The sequence below is a fragment of the Hyperolius riggenbachi genome, chromosome 4 (genome assembly GCF_040937935.1).
Source record: "Hyperolius riggenbachi isolate aHypRig1 chromosome 4, aHypRig1.pri, whole genome shotgun sequence".
Lineage (NCBI taxonomy): Eukaryota > Metazoa > Chordata > Amphibia > Anura > Hyperoliidae > Hyperolius > Hyperolius riggenbachi.
The window spans coordinates 117,590,099-117,616,969 of NC_090649.1; the positions used below are offsets into that span (position 1 = coordinate 117,590,099).

General features: G+C 44.3%; 1 protein-coding gene across 3 annotated transcripts in view; it reads left to right on the plus strand.

Moving 5' to 3' along the window:
- The window catches only part of RYK (receptor like tyrosine kinase), a 217,566-nt gene that overhangs the window by 34,304 nt on the left and 156,391 nt on the right, over positions 1–26,871 (plus strand). Inside the window, exon 2 of one of the 3 annotated variants that reach the window (XM_068280422.1) lies at positions 21,799–25,138. The exons of the other annotated variants lie outside the window; for them this stretch is intronic. Coding sequence (XP_068136523.1) covers positions 22,922–25,045 — 2,124 coding nt within the window. The 5' untranslated portion in view covers positions 21,799–22,921 and the 3' untranslated portion in view covers positions 25,046–25,138. Of the gene's footprint in view, positions 1–21,798; positions 25,139–26,871 lie in introns of those variants that run through there. 3 annotated transcript variants of the gene reach the window in all.

Consider the following 26,871-nt stretch of genomic DNA (forward strand, 5'->3'; position numbering starts at 1 on the left):
AGATAATTGAAACTACCCTGAGAAATCTGGTAAACCACAAGACTGAAGTAGACAGTGTTTCTCCTGCAGCACATTGCTGAGCGTTGAGTAACTCTAGCTGCGTGCAGCACACACAGGCGCTGCCATTACCCCTCCATCACCACAGCCAGATTCACAGTCACTTTGATGTTGCCTTCCTGTTGGTATAATTGGAATTGTGTGTTTATTTTATGTGCTTTTTTTTTTTTTTTTTTTTTTTTTTTAAGCAGAGATGAGTTTTCTTCAGTAATCATTATTGAAATGCGCGATGAAAGGTGGACTTAAAACAATTAGGGAGGCAGCTATTTCTGACCTCAAAATGCAGATCCTACGTTGTCATGCCTGGAAAGTATATGAAGATCAATTTAAGTTTTTAATGCGTGTTTGCTAAAGTGAGGGGGGATGTCTTTTTTTAGCAGAAGTTACTTCGGTAAATGGGAAACTTTTGATCCTTCAGAGGCTTCTCTAGGCCAGAATACCTTGCTCCGCCCCTTTGTGGGCATGTCAGTGGGGTAGCACCCTTGCTTCAGAGTTCTATATGTGTTGATAATGTCATTATGAACCAGCTATGACTAAGGTCTAGAGCAGTGTTTCAACATTTTACTAGTATGTGCCCCTTATAAAACCCTGTACTCACCAAGTACCCACTGGCATAGAAAACAGTATCACAAAAAAAAAATATATATATATATATATATATATATATATATATATATATATATATATATATATATATATATATATATATATATATATGTGTGTACATAATTGTTTCTAAACTATTTCCAAGCATTTACTATTGCTTTTAATTAGCTAAAACACTAATTTGGTGTTTATATAGGATTTAGCATTTTCAAAAACTCTAAATTTGTTATTCTAGGTTAAGAATGTCAAGCCTGAGTAGTACCCCCTGGAACCATCAGAAGTACCCCCTGGGGTACGCATACTGCATGTTGAGAACCTATGGACTAGAGCGCCGAAACATGTCAGTTGTGTGATCCGGTGACTTTTTTTTGGATACGTCGAGTAACAAAGCGATCTTGATGTACAAGTGCGAACCCTCTTATTCATTTTTTTTTTTTGCTGCAGACCTCTGTTGGCTATCAGGACCAGGGCTGTGAAGTCTTAAGTCGGGGAGTCAGAGCAATTTTGGGTACCTGGAGTTGGAATAGGTGATTTCATAATCTGAGGAGTTGGAGTCTTATGATTTTTGTCCTGACTCCACAGCCCTGGCCAGGACCCACTGGAAGCTTGCAGCTGAGTTCCCATACATGAAGGAGCACGGCTGCACTGCGCAGGATTGCTTGCACCTGCATGGTATCAGGGAGCAGCTGTTCGGGCTCGTAGGAAAAAGCGGAATGCGGTAACGAGCCTTTGTGGATGTCGGGCTAGCCTGGTCAATGACTATAGGTCAGGCTGTATGCCCATATGACTGACCTATAGCCCAGCCCTAACACCTGTACAAACTTCTACCTAATACAATTCTACAATACCCTGCAGGCAGATGTAGCATACAAACTGACAGATAGTATTCACCAAGCAAGCAGTATAGGATAAGTACAGTATGCAATATGTAGTCACCTGAGGCCTCGCTCTAGAAGCAGTCCAGATGATGGTAGGTGACAGCAGGCAGGAGAGGATTGTTAGTAAGCAATTCAACACTTCACAGATGTGTAGTCAGTTCAATCCAGAGTCAGGCTGGGCAGAGTTCATGAGAATAACCTTTAAACAAGCAGGGGTCGATCCAGGCAGCAATCGAGGATATCCAGGAACAGGCAGAGTCGGCAACGGGTAATTCAATCAGAGAAGCATGGTCAGGAGCAGGGGTCGGCAACAGGAGATCAATATGGAAATAAGCTTGGTCAAGATACAAAGTCGGCACAAGATCAGAAGCTGTGAGCGCAGTCTCAGCAATAAGCCCAGCAGAGGCTATCACATGCAATGACTGAGGGCGCTCATCTTATTTTTATACTAGAACTAACCAATCAAACAAAAGGGAATCCAAAGTGCCCAATCATCTTGCGGCATGTCAGCAAGTTAGCTGACACGCTATGTATGCATGCTGTCACTGTTTACAGCGGCGGAGCGCATACTGAGGACGCGTCCGCCGCTTAGCCAATGGGAACGGAGTGCCATGCGCTTCACTATCAGAGCCTCGCCGAGACCCAGAGGCTTGCGCCTCAGCGTGGGTCTCGGCGTTCCGCCGCCATGACCATCGAGCTGTTACAGTGGAACAGCTTCGGGAGGTCCCAGCGTTGGAACAGTAGAGTGGGATGGCCAGTTGGGCACTTTTTATTTTATTTCCTTCAGGCGTCCTATAATATGAAGCTCTGATCAATAATACCACATACTTGCATTACAGTTTTTAGCCCAGTCTTAAGATTCTGGCAAAAAACGCCTATAATTCACATTAAAAACAGTAAGATATGTGGCGTTAGGTCTAGTAAGAAACAATAACCCAATGCAGTTGATGTACAGGCACAGAGTAACAGTTTTTGCTGTGCGTGCTGGTAGTGATATGCCAATATTCTCAATTGGGGTAAAATCAACAATCAAATATTGCATTATTGAGCAGGGCTGCATTTAAGATGGGGCACTTTAGTTTAAAAATTCCTACTTAAAAATATCTGTTTTGGATACGTTGAAAATGTGTAGAACCTTTTGGGGGTTTTATCACTTTCCTGCATGTAGACAACGCACGTGTTAACATTGACGGCCCGTTTCCACTAGAGCGAATCTGCATGCGTTTCCTGCATGGGCATGTTTCCACTTGTCAAGATTTCTGAGCGTTTTTTTCTGTGCAGAAAAAAATCTGCACAGTAGACCCGGCAGAATTCGCATACCGCTATGCGATTCGCATACAATGTATTTAATAGGAAATTTGCATGCTTTTCGTATGCGAATTTTACCGCGAATTTGCGGGCGCTTGCGTATAAAATCAATGTAAAAGCACACAGGCACTGACATGGTTAAATTCGCATACTTACTAACATATGCGAAAACGCCCACAAATTCGTTGTAAAATTTGAATCAGCATGCACATTCGTTTTCCGTGACTAATTCGACCGCGCAAGTGGAAACGGGCCCTCAAGCATACTTTTCATTGACTCGATGCGATGCCACTTTCCCATTCAGTTGCATTCCTGCTGTTATAGGGACTGCAGTGCAGCTTCGACTGCGAACCTAGCCGTAGGGTAACGCACCTCCAATTTTTGATAGACCAATTTTACCACTCCATGTGCTGTGAGCGCCAACAGATTTTGAAAACTTTGTTGCATATTTTTTTTGTCCAATTCCTGTAACAGGGATTATTAGCTGCAAAGCTCCATGGAGGGCCGGGGACAGGAAATGAGGCAAAATCTCTTCAGTGGGATATCATGCTGGGCATACACGGCGTTTCTTTTCCTTATCAATAGAGCCTCTGATGGGTCGATTGATAATATCCAACAGGTCCGATGACCTGCTGGATAGATTCCCCGCCGGCGGACAATAGCGGGGGATCGAGCGGCTGATAAAGCGGCTAACTAAAGTGTGACCAAATCCCAGAATTGGGCGTCAGAGAGGAAGTTGGAACACCTGGGCTGCAAATGTTTCAGGTGAGGATCTGTAATCGGGGCTTCCATATTTCTGACACGTTTACTTGAAAGGCTTCTATTCAGCAGATTTGTACTTAGCCACTCTGAGTGCAGCGCAGTCATGTGACCGGCTCAGGCACAATGCACAGGATTTTTGTTGTTTTGTGCTTCGGTGTAAACATGTCAGTACATTAATAAGTGTCTGCTAATTATAGTGGTTAGTAATTGGTAGTGCTGGTGCTGTACTTGTTTTAGCGATAATTCCTGTATGCTTTAATGAGTTTGCTTTGTCTGCCTACGACCTATAGTTATAGCGTAGTGTGTAACAATTAGGAGGCAGCGATTTAGTTTGACACTTCAGAATGAGCCCTTGCTGTGTCTAGCGGAGTCTCCTCTGAGTAGTATAATATACCTCAGGGCTTGTGTGGGCTTCAGTAACAGCCATACAGCTTGAAAAGTAGATGAATCATAGTGATCTAACTCTCGCCAGATGGGATTTTTTTTTTACTTTAAGAAAATACAAGTAATAAATCTAGGATGCTAGGGCCTACCTGATAATTCCAATTCATACTTATTGTGCTCAAAGTGAGTTTCCAGATGAAACTTTAACCTGTAGAGAGAAAAGCTACCTTCCCTTCTATTAATCGGTGGACATTACTCATACATTCTTATAGATTTGCTGTGCTAACTTTTGCACTTTTGCATTAAAGAAACACTTAAGTCAAACAAAAAAAATTAGTTTTACTCACCTAGGGCTTCCAATAGCCCGCTGCAGCTGTCCGGTACCCTCGCCGTCTCCCTCCGATCCTCCTGGCCCCGCCGGCAGCCCCCCCCAAATTGGAATGATCGCACAGCACCAGACAATTTGCACTGCATGTTATAGCTGCGGTGAGCCCCTCAAACACCCTCAATATAGTTAGGTAGCCAAGTATAGGTGCCCTCAGTATTGGTAGCTAGGTACAGTTGCCCTCAGTATAGGTTAGCCAGGTACAGTTGCCCCCAGTATTGGTAGCTAGGTACAGTTGCCCTCAGTATAGGTTGGCCAGGTACTCTCTTCACTTCATGTTTCTGCCTGTTGCTGCCCCCAGACTTCTGCAGCCTGAGGAAGTCGCCTCACTTGGCATCATGGGTGGACCGGGCCTGCATGCAGACATGAGGGAAAACATGCACACTTCATGCAGATAGTGCTCTGGCTGGGATTCGAACCAGGAGCGCTGCAAGAGTGCTATCCACTACATCACCATGCTGCCCAGTCATTCAGGTATGGCTACGTGCTCACAGGTCAGTTATCCCTTCACCTCCGCTCTGAGGTGCTTTGGTTACCTTGTTACTGGGATTTGTATCCCTACCTACTAGTAATTCCATCCAGATGCCCTCCAGGAAAGCGTAAAAACGGGAAGTCCAGTTCACAGCTGCATGCCATCGGTTACTCAGAAAAGGAAGTGTATGGAAATTGCCCTTTCTGGGATATAGACAGTAGTAAAGACTTAAAGAGTAACTGTCAGGCTGCAAAAGCTAATTTAAACCTCTATTCTTCTGTGTTAAACAGTTTAGAAGGAAGCCAAAAAGGCAATACTGAAGTTAAAAATCTCTCTTACTTTGATGTTTGCTGAACAGCAAGGCTCGTTATTCCCAAGCTCCTAAGGAGGCCGGCTGGACGCATAGCAGATACTGCAAAGCATTCTGGGGCTGCTTCTTCTCCCCAGTGCACTCCCTTGGTCCTCCCCTTCATTTGCCTACAGCAGCCTGTAACGCAGCCCAGAACTCACAGCACTGAAAAATCACTGTGCTGTTCACAGGGCACATGTTCCCTTAGAGTATACTGCAGGAGTCACTATTGTTCCTAGCCACATGGCTAATTAATATTCATTGCACAGTAGTGTTGTCCAGATCATGAACCATTAGGATCTTTGATCCTGATCTTTTTTGTGAGTGGAATCATCAGGAAGCAGGGTAAGGGAGGATATGACATCACAATTGGCTTCATACAAGACAGACAAACATAGAACCTGCCATGAGCTGTCAGGAGCATCATTCTCTGCAAATACTATATAAAAATTCTGTGAAATCCAAACGTGGACAGTGAAATGCATATGTAATGTAAGAACAGCCAATATTTAGCTACTGATATGTGTTTTTTTTTCCTCTGAAACCTTATACCTAACAGCTCCTTTTTAAGAGATCCAGCTCGTCTTTACAGCACACATGAAAAGGTCCAGAGTTATAGCTCAGTGGTGGAGACAAAGGTAAAATACACAGAGGGAAAGCGTTTGCAACACTGACAGACTGCTGGAAAATCACTGCTGTAGGAATTCTTATGCGGCATTTGCTAAATGGTGCCAGATTGAGGGGGTCATACAATAAGGATTCTATGTCTATAATTAGGTGCACTATTAATCTGAACCATATTTGAGATCCTGCTGAATAAGATCAGATCTGATTTGGTTTCCTATAGAGTCATTTTCACTGAATCATTTAATAGCAGTTTTACAGCTTCCTGTTCTGCAGAAACATTTGTTAACTGCTCTGGCTTACAAGCCTGAAATCCGAGAGGCAGATAGTTTTCCTCCACACAGAGTTGCCGCACTAGTCCTTCAATCAGCACGTTTCTGTGGGGGAGGGCTGAGCTGCCTATTTTCTGCCATATGAGCCGTTATTTTTTTGTTTAAAAATAGGACCAAATTGGGGCAGACGACGAGGCTGGTTTGGCTTTGCACGCCTTTTTGAGAGACATGGGCCATTTCACATTAGCACTGTAGTGTGTGAATTTTATTTTTTTTCCCTCCTCTATTTCCTTTCCACATATTTTATTTGTTTCCATATTGCTTATTTTATCTTGTGGTCAGTACATTTTTATATCATTACTTGCATTTTAATCTTTAGCGTGTGTTAGAAAAACTGCGAGTCAACCTCTAGGCTGGTTGTGGGCAAATTAATTTGGACTTGAAGAGCCAGTAAGAGATTTTATGAGGCCATTCCTCTGAAGACAGAGCTATAAAATTAAAGAGGCATTGGCTCCCTGCTTCTCCGGATTTGCCCAGCATTCCTGTAAGCATAGATAAATTTTATAATTTTCACGGCCAGGTTTGGGTACCAGCAGCAGGGTGTGGTTGGGTGTTGTGCAACGCTCTTCACTCTTAAACTTTATTACGTGGAGCCCAGTGCATTGTTAGGCAACAGCCGAGTGATGCATTCTCTCTGAGATAGGGAGGAGCTATGATGGTGCTGAGACCAACGGAACCACTTCTGGGTAAGGAAAGGATTGATGGACCCAACTGCTGATTGTCTTTCAGGTCTGGCATACTGGAGCGTCTTGACGGGACACCTTTGCATATGCGTGATTCTCTCAGCAGAGACAGCCCTAACCGTCCGCCTAGAGCAGTGTAGCGTGTTCCTGGATTTAGAGACCCAGGCTCCAGTCCCACCAGGGACATTGAATGGAGTTTGTATGTTTTCTGCATCTTTGCACAGGTGTCTTTTCTCACACAATGAGAAGTAGCGGTAGGTGGATTTGTAACCAAAAGACAAATGGACTTTAAGCCGCATCTACACACGTAGATGCGGCCGCGATGCTCCTTATCAATCGAGCCGCTGATGCGGCTCGATTGATAAGATCCGACAGGACGGATCTTGCTTCCGCCGATTCCCTGCTCGCTCCCCGCTAGGGGACAATGGCAGGGAATCGAGCGGAAGATAAGCGGCGCGGGGACGAGCGGGTATTGATGCCGGCGCGAGCGGGGACGCGGCGGGCACGCGGAAGAGGCGATCCGGCGGCTAATCGAGCCGCCGGATCGCTGCAATGTCCCATCGTGTAGATTAGAAATTGGCAGGCTGATCAGATTGTGAGCTCCACTGAAGGAGAGTTAATGGTGGGAAAGGTTTCATCCGGCAGCTAATCGAGCCGCCGAATCGCTGCAATGTCCCTTCGTGTAGATGGGGCTTATGATTAAGATGATCTATGAGATGCAAATAATTCAAATCTCATTACTAGTAGATACTAGTTCTACTTAAAAGATGTATTGCACTGTCCACATTATGATTCCTGTGAATCTTAGAAAGGAAAAGTAGAGAATCCTATTCTAGGCATTTTACAGATTTACCTTTGACCTCCAGACATCATTTCCTCCCTCACACTTTTTTTTTTCCTCTCCTCTTGCTAATTGTTTATTCGTTACCCGCTCTCCTCCCAGAGTCTTCAGACACTCCCACTGATGTCTGTACTAAGAAGTGCACGGTCTTCTGTCAGAAGGAGGGGGAACTTAAGGGAAGAGGGAATATATTATAAAGACCCCCAGCATGCAAAAGTTGTGAATGCAGGATTAGCATCTTTATCACTTAATACACTCAGACCAGTTGCTGTTGAAATTTTTTTTTTTTATGGTGACAATCCCGCTTTAAAGAGAACCTAAGGTTGGCAGATGGGACACAGCGGTATGTTCTCTGCCTCATGACATGCCTCTGTGTCCCCACACCGCCGCTCTCTGCCCCCCACCTCCGTGGTATTCCCTTTTCAAAACGCCTGCTGGGGCATTCCTTCAGGGTTTCCAGAGCTGCCATTGGGTTTCTCTCTCCCTTGCTGCACCCCCTACCGACCCCTCCTCCCTGCACGCTGCGAGAGAAACAGTCTCTCCTTGCAGTTTCATTTTGTAAGCAATTTAAAATCAGAATCGCAAATGGGAACCATATTGGGAATTGCAGTGTAAAACTAACCTGGGCTCAGAAAACAAAAAAAATAATGGGGGGGGGGGGGGGGGGGGTGTTTGGAAGAGGTGGTAGGGGAGGTTGAGGCAGAGCGGATCAGGTAGCCGCAAAAACCATATAGGTCACGAAAGTGAAAGCGGGGCAATGCAGCCACAGGAGCGACTGTTTTTGCGGCTACCTGATCCGCTTTGCCCCATCCCCCCCTACCACCTCTTCCAGGGCCGGGCCGAGGCATAGGCTGGAGAGGCTCCAGCCTCAGGGCGCAGTGTAGGAGGGGGCGCACAATTCATTCAGCTGTCATTCCTAATTGTGTTTTAAGCAGAAAGAAATAAGAAAAGGGGATACATAGCAGTGACTGCAAGCCAGATAACTAGATATTAAGGTGTTGGGGAGGTTGTGGGCCCTGTGGCACCTCTTAGTCTAATAGCAATCAGTGAGTGACAGCTGGGGTGGGAGGGATGGAGGGACGCACTTTTGTGTCTCAGCCTTGGGTGCTGGAGGACCTTGTCCCGCCTCTGACCTCTTCAGCCCCCCCACCCCCCATTATTTTTTATATTTTTTTATTTTTTTTTTTGAGCCCAGGCTAGTTTTACACTTCAAATCGCAATATGGTTCCCATTTGCGATTCTGTTTTTCACTGGATGCTAGCAACACAAGAAAATGCAGCATGCATGGTGTTTTTAAATTGCTTACAAAATCGTAATTGCTTGTAAAATCGGATCAAAATTGGAATTGCATGTAGTGTAAAAGAGCCCTCTCAGGCAGGATGCAATGCATTTTTATGCAGAACACATTAAGAGCAGGAAAACAGGGCTGTGGAGTCGGAGCAATGTTGGGTACCTGGAGTCGGAGTCGTAAACTGAGGAGTCGGGAGTCAGATGATTTTTGTACCAAATCCACAGCCCTGGTAAATATTAGATTAAGGAGTCGGAGTCGAGGAGATGGAGACATTTTGGGTACTTGGAGTTGGTGGTTTCATAAACTGAGGAGTCAGAATTAGAGACCATTAACACTTGCATTTTCAAAACGCTGGCGGTTTTTGCCGGTGTTTTGCAGGAGTGATTTTTCCATCATTTCACGCGGAAAAATCAATGAACACTTCGGCGATTTTTCCGCGACCACGTTTAGTGCTTCTACAGCACTGAAACGTGATCGCTGGGAAATCGCCTGAAAATGGTGCAGGTGACACGTTTGCGTTTCGTGGTTTTGGGTGAGTTGCGGCGATTAGCGCAAATCGCCCAAGTAAGAACGGGCCCATAGGGTTTGCGCTAGCGTTTGAACGTTTTGACGAAATCTCGGCAAAACGCTCTAGTGTGAATGGGCCCTCAGAGTTGGAGTCGGATTGATTTTTATACAGACTCCACAGCCCTGCAGGAAAATATACGGTCCATCTTGCCCTGCACTGGTTCCTCAAAGCCTGTGTAAAGGCAGTCTGAACGGTTCTGTGTGTACCATAGCTTATCCGTTTGGTGTGCAATTCCTGCTTGCATCAGATTTCAGTACAACTTTCCATTTAATAATCTGTATGAAGGATTATCTTTTCCTTATATTATCTCCAAGATTTTACCTACTAACCATGTTTTACGCCATCTCCCATCATGATTTACTTTTTCCTGGGGATGGAAAGTGGACAGCTTCCATTAGATATGAAGACCGTCAGTCCTCTCCCCACACGCTGTGGAATGCTGCCTAATCAGAGCTGTCACTGTATATCACCATATGGACAGATAATTAATGGCAGGTCAGATGTACTGCACTCTCATTGCTTTTCTGAAGTGAATGAGGCAAACCCATTTATTTGATCATGTGATTTGAAGGTCAAGAATGCTCATCATAGAGCCATGACATTGTGAGACTTGTCTGTGACCTCTGATAAGCCCGCCTCTGCTGGGGTGTCTCAAGTGCAGCCTGTGCAGTGTCTCATGTGCTCCACTCATTCATTCAACTGCTTGATTAGAAAAAAACTACAGCCTGTGTACGACTCTGTGCTGCTATTTGTACAAATTATATGCAACGTTTGGTGTCATTTAAAGCGGAACTGATCTTCTAAAAATAGTTTCACTTACCTGGGGCCTTGCAGCCGTCCTGTCCCGCGCCGATCTTCCACGATCCTCCTTTCTCTCGCCGCCAGCTACTTTCGGTTTTGTCGACGGGCCACTGCACCTGCTCGGCTCTGGCCACGCGTATCCTTCGTGTTCCAGTCCGCAATAGCGCTATTACAAACGGGAATGCAGAAAAAGGATAAGCTTGGTAGGGCTGTGCAGGCGCAGTGGACCCTCGACTTACAAGTCGAGTAACAAAACTAGCTGGCGGTGGGGAATGGAGGATCGTTGAGAAGCGCCGTGGGACAAGATGGCAGCAAGGGGCTTGCAGAAGCCCCAGGTAAATGAAACTTTTATTTTTAGAAGATCTTCAGTTACACTTTAACTCTAAATGGCTTTATCACAAATTACATTTTGTGCGTTCCACCTGCTCTCTAATTTTAGTGAATCATTAGTTATTGGGCTGTAATGGAAACCTGAAGTGAAAATTAAACTGAGGTAAACAATTGTCTACAGATCTACCCTCAAATAGAACGTTCCTAAAATCCCAGTCTTATTTTGTTTAATAGTCAGAAACCCTAAGCTTAGTATTTTTACTGCCTCAGCTGAATGACAGTCATTTAACCTATTAGCAGCCAAATGAAGTTAAACTTTATTTGGCTGCAGGGCCAATTTTTTTCCTGCCGCTTGTGAAGTGTGCCTTCCCCAGCCTGGCAGGCTATGCAGAGTGGCACAGGGAGCTTTTATAGTTAGCTGTTCCAGGTGCTGGACTAGCTTACTGTCTTCATCCACCCGCGGCGTTTCACTCCCAGCATCCTCTTCTGACTCCCGATCACATTTACATGTGATTGGGGCTCAAGGATAGTGTCTGGGGTACAGTGCCACCTGGTGGTGGAAGAAGGGTAATGACAGAGACTCTTCCATTACCCTTCTTCTGCCACCGTGTGTCGCTGCAGCACTGACACTAGCCTCGATTACATCTAATAACGTGATCAGAAGTCACGAAGAGGATGCTGGCAGTGTATTGCCGCGGGTGGATAAAGATGAGCAGCTGGTCCAGCGTCCAGAACAAGTAATGCTCCCTGTGACAATCTGCATGACCTCAGTAAGCGGAACGAGTTCTGCCGGCTGAGGTTAAAATGAGTGCAGTATCTTTAAACAAAATATTTCATTTGAATATGCTAACAGGTTAAATGTTTAAAGGACAACTGTAGTGAGAGTGATAAGGAGGGTGCCATGTTTATTTCCTTTTAAGTAATACCAGTTGCCTGGCTGTCCTGCTGACCCTCTGCCTTTAATACTTTTAGCCGTAGACCCTGAACAAGCATGCAGCAGATCAGGTGTTTCTGACATTGTCAGATCTGACAAAATTAGCTACATGCTTGTTTGAGGTGTGATTCAGCCACTGCTGCAGCCAAATAGATCAGCAGGACTGCTGGGCAACTGGTATTGTTTAACAGGAAATGCATATGACAGCCTCCATTTCCCTCTCGCTCCAGTTGTCCTTTAACCACTTGCCGACCAGGGGTGATTTGCCTGATCTGTGCTGCGTGGGCTCTCCAGCCCGCAGCACAGATCAGTATTATGGCAGGGCGATCAGACTTCCCCCCTTTATTCCCCACTAGGGGGATGTCCTGCCGGGGGGGGTCTGATCGCCGCCGGCCATCTGCGTTTTGCGGGGGGGGGGGGGGGGCTCCTCAAAGCCCCCCTCCGCAGCCATTTCCGCCCTCTGCCACCTTACCTCCCTACCTCCCTCCCTCTCTCCGTAATGCGCAGGACGGAGTTCCGTCCTGCGCATTGAAGGATAGGCTTCCGCCTATCAGATGCCGGTGATCCCCGGCCAATCAGAGGCCGGGGATCGCCGATCTGCCCTACGGCGCTGCTGCGCAGCAGCGCCGTATGATGTAAACAGCGGGGATTTCTTCCCCCCGTGTTTACATTTTGCCGGCGAGCCGCGATCGGCGGCTCTCCGGCTGTTCACGGAGACACCCTCCGTGAACTGACATGGTTTCCATGGTAACCCGCAGACGACCAGTTTACGCCAAACGGCGTTAGCTGGTCGTCAAGAGGTTAAAAGGGCTTCCATTTTCACCCATTGGCCCTTTTATGCCTTGTCTTCACTCAGAAATGTTTCTTGCCCTGCAAGAGTTTTATGGCTTGTAATTAGTTATTAGCAAATCAAACTGAACTAGAACTAACCACAGCCTGGTTCTATGTGGGATTGGCACTAAACATGTCTTATAATGTCAGTTCAGGTATCCTTTAGCTCTCAGTTCTAACCACACTTTGCCCCTTATTCAATTCACTATATCTCCCAAGTATTCTAGGAGATAATTTTTCATCTTCTCTTTAACCTATTAATGGCCACCTGACTTATTAAAACGTCCTGTTAACGGCAACAGGAAAATCTTGCATGCATCCTATGGGACGCATTGCAAGACTCAATACCACACACTTCCTCCTTTAAGCTGGAAGGAGGAATTGCGGTAGTGAGTCTTACAAAGCATCCCATAGGATGCGCACAAGACGTTTGGGACGCATAGAAGATGGACTTATAGGTAAGTAACTCCCTCTCTCCCAGCTGCACAGCTGAGGCAATTAAGCCTCATTTGAAGCACAAATTCTACAGGATCCAGAGTCTTCCCTCTCCATAGCAATTGTTTTTTTTTGTTTTTTGTTTTTTTACTTGCTACAGATTTGCTTTAAAATAACACTTCAGCGCCCTGCAATTCAAAGTACCAAAAAGTATTTGAAAAAGTATTGGAAAAATATACGGTATTTTCTTTCCTGCGTCCCTCAGGATGACCTTAGATGAGATTCCGTGACCCGCCCCCTAAAAGTGGCCATTAACAGTCCAATTTCTAGTGAAAAATCGTACGAGCGATCCGAAAATCTGATCGGACGAAAAATCGTTCACTACACCATCAACTAACCAATCATTGCTTTCTATCTATCATGACCAACAAGAAAATCCAAATTTTGGTTCGCCGGAAATTCAGTCGGACGATTGTTTTTATAATCGTTCGTTATCGATTGTGCCCATCAACTGAGATTATTTACAACCAATCTGATCAGAATTTCTGATCGCTCAAACAATTTTTTGCTAGAAATTGGACTGTTAGTGGCCACCTTTAGGAAACACAAGCCAACACAAGCCAATTAAAAAAGATTAAAAGGCTCCACCTCTTCTCCCTAACTTAAGTTTTTTGTGTTTCCCGGTCCACCTTGGAGCATGAGCCAATGTCTGCTCCTATTTGTTTTTTTTATTAGTTTGGCCTGGTGGTTCTGGTGGCAGCCAGGTCTCCTTTAGTCCCCCCCCCCCCCACTGGATTGATTTCCTTACCCGCTTTCATGGTGGCAGAACAGCAGTGCAGTATGGCTGCATGGAGTCAGAGCGGGATTATGGCTTGCTGGGAGGCTTAAAAGGCATTTTATTGATAAGATGTTAACATCTGTCCATGGGTAGGATTGCTAGCTCCTCCGAGGGACAGTGAGTGATGCGACTGCGTTCTCTGTAATGTGTTGAGGAAGGTATGAGAAGCAGCGCTGTATAAATACATACGGTTAATAAATAAGCATAACTGCTGGTTATCTGCTCTTACCATTTATGAAAGCAGAATTCAGTTGTGCTTATTCTTCAGCATTTATGATGATTTTATGTTTGTGTAGGAAGACAGACGCATCCCATGCTAAATGCCAGGCATGATTTTATAAAGTGTATGTGCAGTGACCAGCAGCAGATGCCTATTAGCTTCCATCAGCCTTTGTCAGAGAAGCTCCAGCTCTCATACTCCCCCTGCAGGCCGCTGCTGTCCATGCATGACTCCTTTACTCGGCTGCCTCCATCGTTTTGTTTGTAGCATAAAAGAGAACCCATACCATAAAAAGACTTGGCAGTGTTGCTCCGTTTTCAAGCTGATGTAATGTTTGTTCTTCTGGTTGGAAGTACAGCTATGTAGCACAGTAGGAAAGTATTTGTGAGGTGGTTGAGATCTCTGGGCTGTCTCTGGTATTTAATAATGCTTGTAGACCTTATGGTTTGTCATTCTCCTCAGCCTGACGAGCGCTGGGAATTTATTTGTGGGGAAGTAACAGAGTGTAGTGTCGTCTGCTGTTTAGCACAAGGGATGACAGCAATGTCATGTAACTCAGCCATTAATCACTTGGGTGACAGATTTTACTGCTGTCCTACATTTAGGCTAATGAAATCTGGTGTCTGGTTGTCTCCGGTTATTGCAATCTATCACTGAATTCCGTATGTTACAGATTGACAAATTACAGAATCCAGGTGGCTTGAGAGTAAAATAATTTTTTTTTGCATAGCGCTTTTCTCCGGCCGGACTCAAAGCGCTTGCGAGGCAGCCACTAGAGCGCACTCAGTAGGCAGCAGCAGTGTTAGGGAGTCTAGCCCAAAGAACTCCTTACTGAATAGGTGCTGGATTACTGAACAGGCAGAGCCGAGATTTGAACCCAGGTGTCCTGTGTCAAGAGGCGGAGCCCTTACACTATCCAGCCACTGCCGGTAACCAACTGGTGTGTGTATCCCTGCTGCATCTGCTAGATTTGCTGCTCACTTCTCCCTAATATTGGTGGATGAGTGGTTAGCCCTGTCATTTTTTGATTAAAAGGAGTTTTTGGTGACCTTTTCATGTTATGTGTTAGAGATTTATTGCAAAACTTATTACAGGTATTGTCAATGAAAGTGTGACATTTTTGGAGAGCTCCATCTGCTGGTGACTAGCAAGCATTGTAAGTATACGAAAGAACTTTGTTTACTTCAGTGCAGCAATAACATCATAGCTTTTACAGAGAACAGTGTGTAGGCCCCATTCACACTCGGCAATGTATTTTGCATTGCGGTGTTCTGGAATTTCTCAGCAATTGCGGTTTGCAGTTCTCATTCCAGTGAAGGAGAATTGGGGCGCAATCACCAGGAAGGCGCTACATGCTGCACGTTTGCAATCACTGGAAGTCTCAAACGCACCGCAATTGCCAAAGCGTATGTAATCCCATAGGATTACTTGTGGAGCAGCGCTTTGCTGATCACCGGCGATAAGCAAAGTGTGCATCCTGGTCAAAAAGCACCTGAGTGCGAGTCATGGACAAAAAGCGCCCAAGTGTGAATGAATCCTAAGCCTTTTTATCAGTTATTAAGTTTAGGGACTTTATTTCAGGGCTGTGGAGTTGGAGTCAAAGCAATTTTTGGGTACCTGGAGTTGGTGGTTTCATAAACTGAGGAGTTAGTTGGGCAGCACGGTGGCGCAGTGGTTAGCGCTCTCGCCTTGCAGCGCTGGGTCCCCGGTTCGTATCCCAGCCAGGTCAACATCTGCAAGGAGTAGTTTGTATGTTCTCCCCGTGTCTGCGTGAGTTTCCTCCGGGTACTCCAGTTTCCTCCCACATCCCAAAAACATACAGATAAGTTAATTGGCTTCCCCCTAAAATTGGCCCTAGACTACAATACATACACTACACGATATAGACATATTACTATGGTAGGGACTAGATTGTGCGCTCCTCCGAGGGACAGTTAATGACAAGACTATATATACTCTGTACAGCGCTGCGGAAGATGTCGGCGCTATATAAATACTAAATAATAATAATAATTTTTGTACCGAATCCACAGCCCTGCTTGACTTGCTTGCTGTAATAATAAACTACCATTCTTTTCTGCTGATAAAACAGAGAAAAGTCCAAGTGAAACTACTGAAATCTCTAAAATGGTTTTCATCTTTTTATTTACCCTTGTTTTTTACGTAATCCATACAGAAAATGAGATTTTAAAGTGAAACAAATATATCTGAAAGCCTCACTACTCTCAGGGGCTGGGTGCCTTGTAGTCCAGACAAAGGTGTTACAACGTGCAGGAAACAGCAAGCCTAACCCCTAGCAATGCTCAGCTCCCATATGTGGGTGGGAGACGTAGATACCAGGCAGAGCTCCAAGGCTGACATTGAGGCAACTTGGAGGCGTCTATAATAGTGTTTTGCTCGCAAACTTACAATTTGTTTTAATGTGAATATTACACTTTTGTGTCAAGTCAGTGCCTCAGTCCTGAATCTAAACACATAGTGTAAAACCATAAACCATGCACCTATAGGTTTGTTTGCATGTATATGTATTTATTCAGTGATCAGGGAAACACTATAACCACCCACCTTATATTGTGTAGACTTAGTGCCACCAAACCACCCTGACCTATCAAAGCCTAGACTCCATTGGAACACTGAAGGGTACCGGGAGTATCTGGAAACAAGACATTGGCAGTCGACCCATTTAGTTCTCTGCTTTCAAACAATATTGTCATTAAATGATACATCCGAGCTCCCCCCACAAAATGAGATCTACTTGCCCGGGGCTTCCTCCAGCCCCTGGCAGCCGATATGTCCCTCGCCATGGCTCCTGTGTCCTGGGATCCCGGGACACCGGAACTGCGGCGAGGGGCATATATACTGCCAGGGGCCAGAGGAAGCCCCAGGTAAGTAGATCATTTTTTGGGGTAGCTCGGATGTATCCTTCAAGAAATTGGACCAGACGGTGTAGTTCAGGCATGGGCAAACTTGGCCCTCCAGCTGTTACAGAACTACAAGTACCACAATGCATTGCAGGAGTCTGACAGCCACAGTCATGACTCATAAAGGCAAATGCATTGTGGGACTTGTAGTTCCGTAACAGCTGGAGGGCCAAGTTTGCCCATGCCTGATGTAGTTTGACGCTTCATGGACCTCAGGGAGACTTGGACGTCCTTGACATGGATACTAGTTCACTGGTAGTCCTGGCTTTGTTCTTTTCTGGCAAGTACTTCATTCTGGTAACACCTGATATTTTTGGAGATGCTCTGATACAGATGATGTTCATTACATCTGTCAGGAGTAATGTTGTGATTTATCATTTGTGTGTGTGTGTACATATGTATTTGTTTTTATATTATCTTGTTTCATTGACTTGTGTAAGGCCTCGTTCACATTATCCCTTGCAGATAGCCATGCATTTACAATCCAAAGCACGCCGTCTGTGCTACTGTCCATTGCACTACTGATTCCATTCACTACAGTGAATGTGTCAGCACTGCGTTTTGGACAAAACTGCATGCAACAGTCCCTTATTGCAACGCACTTCCACGCAGTGTATAAGTGAGAATGTCAGAGACAGTGCAGTCTATGCTCACACTAGACGCATTGCCTAAATGTGCCGAGCACCATGTAAAGCGTGAACGAGGCCTAAGAGTAACCGGAATGAGGAAGCATGGAAGTCACGTGAAGCACGACATGGAATGTAGCTCTGTGACTCTCTCCGCTAGAAATGGTGCTGAACTACTTTGGTTACCAATGGTTTTTATTTAGATTTTGTATAAATAAGCTAAAATGCTCAAACCCACGCAGGGGCTATAACCATGTAGTACAAGAAGAAGAATAAATCAGAACAAGCTAACAATTTTTGAACTATCACAGAGGTGCCGAGTATTGTTTGTTTTGCTAGATGCCGTAACTCTTTTTTCTATTGCCTGAGGAAGCGGGCACTAACCCGTGAAACGCGTTGCTTTGTTTTATCTGGAGTTCGTTAATAAATAAACTTAATGTACAGTCGTGTTGTGTCTGCTTGGAGGAGGTAAGTCCACCACTGCCTCCTCTAATTACCAAATTTTTGGCTTTTAAGCTCATTTAAAACCCCTTTTATCCTTTTGGCGCCTCTGTTCTCTCCTATATAATTTTTGAACAATAAATGTTGTAAAAACTAGCGCGAAGGTCAATCGTAATTAGAGGTACCCAGCAGTAAAATTCAGTTCACCAAATAGACTCAGTAGTTGTGGAGGTAGTGGGACAAGCCATTATTGGCTGAACTACTTTGAACCGCATTATTCGGGTTTCCAAATAAGGAAACCCGAATAATGCACAGCACTACTAACAAGAGTCTGATTGTGAAAACTACACAAGTGAGTCACAGCTTCTCCAAAAGGCAGGACTTGTTGGAGCTTGCAGTAGTTGGTACCTAGCCTCATTAAATGCATCTCTGGGACGGAACGTGAAGCATGATGCATAAGCACTTTATTTGTAAGGTTGATGCAATACAGATTATTGGGGGAAAATGGGATCTTTTCGTTTTCATTCTAATTGAGAATTGGCATCCATGGTGGTTGCTGATTACAATGCATGGTCCTAACCTCACTCAGAGAAATCCCTCTCCTGGAAGAGGTTTGTGCTTGAGGAAATAAAGGCGTGTGGTAGGAATGAATTAATGTGTACCACATGTCCTCTTTATCTGACAACCTGCGCAGTGTTCATTCAGCAGTGGAAGTTGATAGAGGCCAAATCTGCAGGGTGGGGGTGATGTGGTCATGGGGACTTCATCTAAACCAAATGCTCTGGAACTCTGCAGATGGATTTGTGGGGCCTTTTGTAAACCAGCCAATAAAATGCTTAGATTTTACCACAGGCTCACTTCCTTGGTGTTGTCTAGACATTTAAAATGGCAGATAATGAATTCTTGTCCTGTTCGTGGGTCAGTTTTGCCTTTAGGTGATTAACGATGTTAAAGGGAAGGTCCAAGCAAAAAAAAAAAATGAGTTTCACTTACCTGGGGCTTCTACCAGCCCCATGTAGCCATCCTGTGCCCTCGTAGTCACTCACTGCTGCTCCAGTTTCCCGCTGGCAGCTTTCTGACCTCGGAGGTCAGGGCCGAATTGCGTACATTTTTACACATTCCCGCTAGTGCAGGAACATTAACACATACATTTTTACACGTTAGTGGTGCAACGCGTACATTTTTGTTCCTGCACTAGCTGGAATGCGTAAAAATGTATGCAATGTGGCCCTGACCTCCGAGGTCAGAAAGCTGCCAGCGGGGGACTGGAGCAGCAGTGAGTGACTACGAGGGCACAGGATGGCTACATGGGGCTGGTAGAAGCCCCAGGTAAGTGAAACTCATTTTTTTTTTTTGCTTGGACCTTCCCTTTAAGGGATATCTATAACTGAACTCTTAACCCGTATGTTGGTTCCTGACAATCCATGCATCATCCAACATAGATGGGTCACAGACCATAAATGGCCGTCATGCTCAATGTATGCAGTGATGGAACTAACTGACATAGGAAGCGCCCCAAAAATCATAAAATAACTTTACATTTATTAAAATTGGATGGCAAGTAAACCCTTGCCTTCCAAGAATGGGAAAAAAATTAAGGACACTCCATAAACATAAAAACAATGTAAAATATTTACAATCAGTCAGCAGTATTTGGAATCGAACAAGAGCGGTCTTTAGGTGAACTATCCTTGCAAGATGTTCCGCTCATATTACTTTATACATAGATCGTAACTTAAACTGTCATTGTAGATTGTAAGTTAAAGCGGATCCTAGATGAAAAACTAACTATAACAAGTAACTTGTCTATATATCTTCTCTAAAATATATGTAGTTTGCACAGCATATCTAGCTGCAAACAGCTTCAAAGGTTTGATTATTTATTCCTGTGATACAATGACAGCAGCCATGTTCTGTTTGTCACATTGTCACAGGCTGAGGGCTGGAGATGCTATCAGCTTGCCTGTGTGTAAATTCAGTCCCCTCTCCTCCTCCCCACTGCCTCTGAAATCTCTGGCTAGTAACCTCCTCCCAGACTCCTCCCTTCCTCCTTCCCAGACTCCTCCCTTCCTCCTTCCCAGACTCCTCCCTTCCTCCTTCCCAGACTCCTCCCTTCCTCCTTCCCAGACTGAGCTCCCATAAGCCCTTGCTACAGTGCCAATGCACAAAAGGAGCTGTGGGTGAGGCTTGTTTAAGTTTATAGGGAATTAGAGTATTAAAACAAAACAAGCAAGTGTTTGGCTTGAGGAATGCCCTATAAACTATATGAAAGGAACACAATTATGCAATGAGTAAAAGTTTATCAGATCCACTTTAAACCTTTAGATTGTAAGCCCACAAGGGCAGGGTTCTCTCCCCATTTTGTGTCTTGGAATTCTTTATACATTTTATTCATCATGCTACTTTTCACTGTAATTACCAATTCTGTATTTTGTATATTGCTGTGTACCATTTTTCTGTACTGTTATGTACCCCATGTTTGCTTCTTACGTTGTACAGCCCCACAGAATATGTTGGTGCTTTATAACTTAATAATAATAAAGGGTGTGATATTGCTCAGTAGTAAGCTGTGTACACACGCTAGAGGAAACTCAGTCAAGCTGGCTGATAATGACCGCCTCTGTCAAGAACCTAGCATGTTTATAGCGGCCCCCGATGCCTCAGCTTGTGATCAGCCTGGTGGATCGTTTTGGCTGAGCGCTAGCTGAGCATATCATTCTCTCCACTCATCCTACCTGCTGTGACATGGTTCTCGTGCGACGCTCCATTGCGGGTCTTTCCCTCTGTAGCGACAGCATCACTTGCTCACAGGCTAGTGACGCGTCTGTACCAGGGCTGTGGAGTTGAAGTCGAAGCAATTTTTGGTTCCTGGAGTTGGAGTTGGTGGTTTCAAAAACTGAGGAGTCTTAGTTGGATTCTGTGATTTTTGTACCAAAAAGAGATTCTTACCTTGCAGCGAAATTGCTTATGGAGACAGAAATGCTGTATATTAGACTCAATTTTTCCAATAACACTCCAGGACAGGTACACATTGAGACTTGGCTCCTCCCAGGAACAGGAAATATCCTTCAGCCTCTCTATAAATTAAAGATGGACCTAGGGTCAGGCAGTATTGGATATTTCCTGGTCCAGGAACCAGGTCTCTATGTGTGCTCGCTGTCCCGGAGAGCCTGGGTGGCTAGGGATATGTTGGCACTGAAGCGGGCCTGGATAGAAAGGAGGTCCGTTTTACCCTGTGGAGTACCTGTGGGTTTGTGCTTTTGATGCGTCGCTCCCAGTGGACTTTAGCCCTGTTGGTCGGCCTGGTTTGCAAAGAGGGTTCCGCTTCAGGAAGGGCTGCCCCGAGGACTCGTCATGCGGAGGCAGCGGCAAGGTGGAGGACGTCCGGAGGATGCGCATAGCGGAGGCAGAGTGCGGAAGTCCTCCGGCCGCAACCTACGGAATTACTTCCGGGTCGCGTGACGTCACTACCTGTGCGCCGGATGAAGAGGGGTAGCCGCCCGGAGTTCTCCGCACACGGCGTCTCACGCAGCGAGGAGAATGTCGGAGGTAGAGCAGGAACCAGGACGGGTAAGACTGCTCTGCGGAGATCTGGGCAGCGGTGGTGACCCTTGTGGGGGCGGAAAACCGTACGCAGCAAGGAAACTTTGATGGGCTGCAAAGGGTCTGTGGTATTGGTATACCAGGAAGCTGTTTTGTTTTTTGAAAGCAAGCTACCTTACTGTTTGTTTGTATACTCTTTTGTACTGCAGGCTTGGATGGTTATTGTGTAATCAATTAATGCACAAGCTAATTAATGCATAAAAGAATATGTTAATATGTTAAGACTTATAACATAGGCTGGAAGACAAGTTAGTTTGTTTCTCTTTATGTTGTTTCAGGGCACTACAGCAATTGTACCTGACCCTGCAAAGCCCTCAAAACGGTGCCCTGTGTGCAATGTGAAAGTGAATCCTGCATCAACTAAATTATTATGCAAGGATTGCACTTATAAAGTTATGAAACATGAATCAGCGTCTCAGAGAGATATTCAAGCTCTGAGACAGGATTTAAAAGATACATTAAAAGAATTTAAAGCTACGTCGGTACCCCTTAAGCCCGACGCTCCGACACAAGCTGATCAACCCACTCAGCCTAAAGAGTCTGAAATAGTAATCCCCAAAAAAGCTACTAGTAAAACAAACAGGCCTGTTATTGTTTCAGATGAAGAGGAAATTAGTGAGAATGAGGAGGTTTCTGCAAGTTCTACAGAAGCACAGGAAATAGAAAACAAACCGTCAAAATTTAAATTTCCTGTGGCAGAGACAGAAATGTTGTTATCAGCTATATATGAAGATTTAAATCTAAATAAGACTATTACTGAGACAGTATCATTGCATGACAAATTGTACGAAGGCATGGAAAGCGCACAAGAGTTGAATTTCCCTGTACATCAATCTACCAAAAATCTAATAACAAGCCAGTGGAAAAACCCAGATAAAAAACTATTTATGTCGAGAGGATTTAAAAGACGCTTTCCGTTCTCTGAGGAAGATTGTAAAATGTGGGACAAGAGTCCCAAATTAGACTCTGCTTTCTCACAAGTAAACAAGGATGATGAACTTGCGTTTGAAGATTTGGGCTATCTTAAAGATCAATCTGATAAAAAGATAGAGTATGCCCTAAAAAGATTATGGCCTGCTATTTGTGCAAATTTCAGACCATCCACTGCTACAACTTGTGTAGCGAGAATGCTAGCATTATGGATGCAGCAATTGGAAGATAATATTAATAAGGATATGCCAAAAGATCAGCTAATTAACTCAATGACAGTTATGCATAAAGCGGTAGCTTATATTATTGACGCAGCCTCGGAATCTATTAGATTAACAGCCAAGGCAGCAGGTATATCTAACGTGGCCAGACGTAATCTGTGGATCAAGACCTGGCATGGGAGTATGGCTTCAAAAAACAGAGTATGTGCTATTCCTGTAGTAGGAGATACTCTTTTTGGGCCAGAGTTAGATGAAGTCCTGGAAAGAACTGCCAACAAGAAAAAATCCTTTCCGAAAAAGAAACAGTTTAAAGCAGGAAAGAGATTTTTTCGTCAAAACAGGCAAACAGACAGACCTGATAACCAAAATAAAAGACGTACATGGTCCTTCAACAAGGATCAAAGGAAACCAGGGCCGAGTTTCAAAACCCCTATCACACAAAGCAAACAATGACGAATTGAAAGTGGGGGGAAGATTGGGATATTTCCTTCCACATTGGAAAACTATAACAAAGAGCCCTTTTATTTTAAATCTTATAAAAAGAGGTTATCATATTGCCTTTCAAACAAAACCGCCAAGAAAGTTTGTAGTGACCAAGCCGCTGAGCTTGCCTCAACATCAGACAGCATTAAAAGAAATTATTGCAGATATGCTGGACAGACATGTGGTATCAGTAGTGCCAGTGACACAAAGAGGCGAAGGCTTCTACTCAAAGATTTTTCTGGTTCAGAAGCCTTCAGGAAAGTACAGAATAATTCTGAACCTAAAACCCATAAATCCATACATAAAATACGAAAAGTTCCGAATGGAATCAATTTACTCATTAAAGAACCTACTGATACCACATGGCTTCATGGCAAGCATAGATCTACAAGACGCATATTGGCATATACCAATAGAGCTAGAATCGCAAAAATTCCTAAGGTTTGCAGTGGAGATGGAGGGAAGAATTCAGCATCTCCAGTTCCGCTGCCTCCCATTTGGCATAACATCAGCCCCAAGAATTTTTACCAAAGTCATGGGAGAGCTGATAGGGGACATACACAGACAGGGTATTATCGTCATACCTTATCTAGACGACCTGTTAATAGTGGCAAGAACCTTAGTAGATCTAGAGGAACACAGACAGACTGTACTGAAACAGCTGCAGCAGGCAGGCTGGATTGTGAGCAAGGACAAGTCACAACTCACGCCAACACAGAACATTCTGTTCCTAGGATTCATTATAGACTCAGTACAACAGAGGATTCTTCTCCCACAGGAGAAAGTACAGAAGATAATGTCCGAGGTGGAAAAATTCAATACCTTTCAGACAATAAAGATCAGACAGATTATGCAACTGCTAGGTCTTCTGTCCTCGGTGGCACCGGCGATACAGTGGGCGCTGATGCACACACGAGTTCTACAATCATGGATGTTATCCAAGTGGAACAAACAACAAGACACTCTAGACAATACAGTGACAGTGGAACCTCACATAAAAGACAGTCTAAGGTGGTGGCAGACATCGCAACATCTCACACAGGGCAGACTGTGGTCCATACCGATACAAAAAATCTTGACGACAGATGCAAGCCAAACAGGCTGGGGAGCCCATGTGAACAAGGTTCAAGTACAAGGACTATGGAATCACTCAATGGCAGAGCAGTCATCAAATTTCAGAGAGTTGATGGCAGTGAAAATGGCAATAATGAGCACGATGCATCTTCTAGAGTCATGTCACGTACAAGTTCAGTCAGACAACTCAACAGTAGTTTCATACCTAAATCGCCAGGGAGGAACCAGGTCCAAGAGGTTATTGTTCCTAACGCTGGAAATTCTAGAAATAGCAGAACACAATTTCCTCTCATTAACAGCAGTACATCTAAAAGGGGAATTGAATGTTCTAGCAGATCAGCTGAGCAGGGTGCAGACTACGAACACAGAATGGTCACTCAACCAGAAGTTGTTCGAACTGATAGTGAGCAAGTGGGGACAACCACACATAGATCTCTTTGCAAACAGGTCGAACCGGAAATGCAAACAATTCTATTCCCTAAATGTGATGGACAAACCAATGGCAATAGACGCCCTGGCTCAGAATTGGGATCAGAGCATACTCTATGCTTTCCCTCCACTGAATCTGATTCCCATAGTGCTCCAAAAATTGTTGAGATCACAGTGTCAAATGATATTGATTGCCCCAAACTGGCCCAGGAGATCGTGGTATCCACTTCTCCTGTCAATGCTTGCTACACAACCATGGGAAATACCGGTATCAGAGGATATGATACTGGTGCAGGGCCAAGCTGTAGTAAACCTGGAAAGATGGAAACTTACAGCGTGGTTTCTGAAAGGGCAGTCCTTGAGAGTAAAGGACTGTCAACCAGAGTAGTAAATACTTTACTAAAGAGTAGGAAAGAAAATACTCGCCTTATTTACCAGAAATACTGGAAAACTTTTATTTTATGGTTAGAAAAATCAAACTTCCAATCGACAGAAATGGCAACAATTTTAGAATTTCTGCAGGAGGGAGTGGAAAAAGGATTGGCCTTAAGCACTATTAAGGTTCAGATATCCGCGCTATCAGTTTATTTAGATAAGAAATTAGCACTAGATCCACTTATAATTAGATTTGTAAAATCAATTGAAAGAAATAGACCAATAACAGTAAGACAATTTCCTAAATGGGATCTGTCATTAGTCTTGCAGGCATTGACATCTAGCGAATTTGAGGAAGATTCTCTTAGAATGTGTACGCTAAAAACTGTGTTTTTAGTAGCGATCACGTCTGCTAGACGCATAAGTGAGCTCCAAGCTCTGTCACACAAAGAGCCGTACTGTTCATTCTTTAATGATCGTGTTGTACTCCGAACAAGCCCTGAATTCCTACCAAAAGTAGGAGACATGTTCCATAGAACACAAGAGATAATTTTACCTTCTTTCTGTATGGATCCAAAAACAGAGAAAGAGACTAAACAACATAGATTGGATGTGCGGGAGAATTTATTAATCTACCTGGAAAAAGTCAAGGAATTCAGGAAGTCGGAATCATTATTCGTCAATTATACAAGTAAATCCAAAGGATTAAAAGCATCCACAAAAACCATAGCCAAGTGGATCAAAGATTGCATCATAGAGTCATATAAGATCATGGGTAAAGAGCCTCCAGTGAACTTGAGGGCCCATTCCACCAGGGCAGCCGCAACTACGTGGGCTTACAGGGCAGGTACGTCACCATTGAACATCTGCAAGGCGGCAACCTGGAAGAACCTGGGAACCTTCATGAGGCACTATCGACTGGATCGGCTAACGGAGACCGATCAGGACTTCGGAAGAACTGTCCTAAGGGCAGTTAGCCCACCCTGAGGTTGGTGATTGATTTCTTGCTTATCATCTCAATGTGTACCTGTCCTGGAGTGTTATTGGAAAAACCAGGAGTTAGCTCACCTGGTAACAACATTTTTAATAACACTCCAGGACAGGTGGGGGTACCCACCCCCATATATATCAAATATTGCATGATATACATGTTATGTTATATGTTTGAAAATGTAATATTAGGAGTTAGGTTTAGTATAGAGTTCCTGTTACTTGATATTATACTGCCTGACCCTAGGTCCATCTTTAATTTATAGAGAGGCTGAAGGATATTTCCTGTTCCTGGGAGGAGCCAAGTCTCAATGTGTACCTGTCCTGGAGTGTTATTAAAAATGTCGTTACCAGGTGAGCTAACTCCTGGTTTCAGCGTAGAGCAGTCTGATATAGCTTTACCCTTTTCTTTTGAGAGAAGGCAAGAACTGTGTGTATACATTTGAGGAAAACTGAAACAAATGTTCGCTTTTTTTTTTTTTTTTTCCCTCATTTGTTTTTATTGTCCATAATTGTGTTTAAATGATTGCATGTAGCAGTGCAGTGATGAATGACCTGAGTTTCCATGGTTAGGTGTTTAGTCGTTGGTCTACCCTCCATTGTCTCATTGTGCTGCAGCACAGTAACCATATGTATAATAAGTAAAAGGAAACCTGAAGACACATGTGAACAATTAATGTCAGTGTAAACTAGATCCTAATGATTTAGGGTGTGATCCATCTCTCCAGCTGGCTAGTTTGGCTGATAATCTGTGTATGGTGGAGTGCTGACATACAGGACCTGTGAGGATGCTTTTCTGACAGGCCATTCTGTGTTTCTGTCACAGTACGCCACATGTGGTGATCTTTG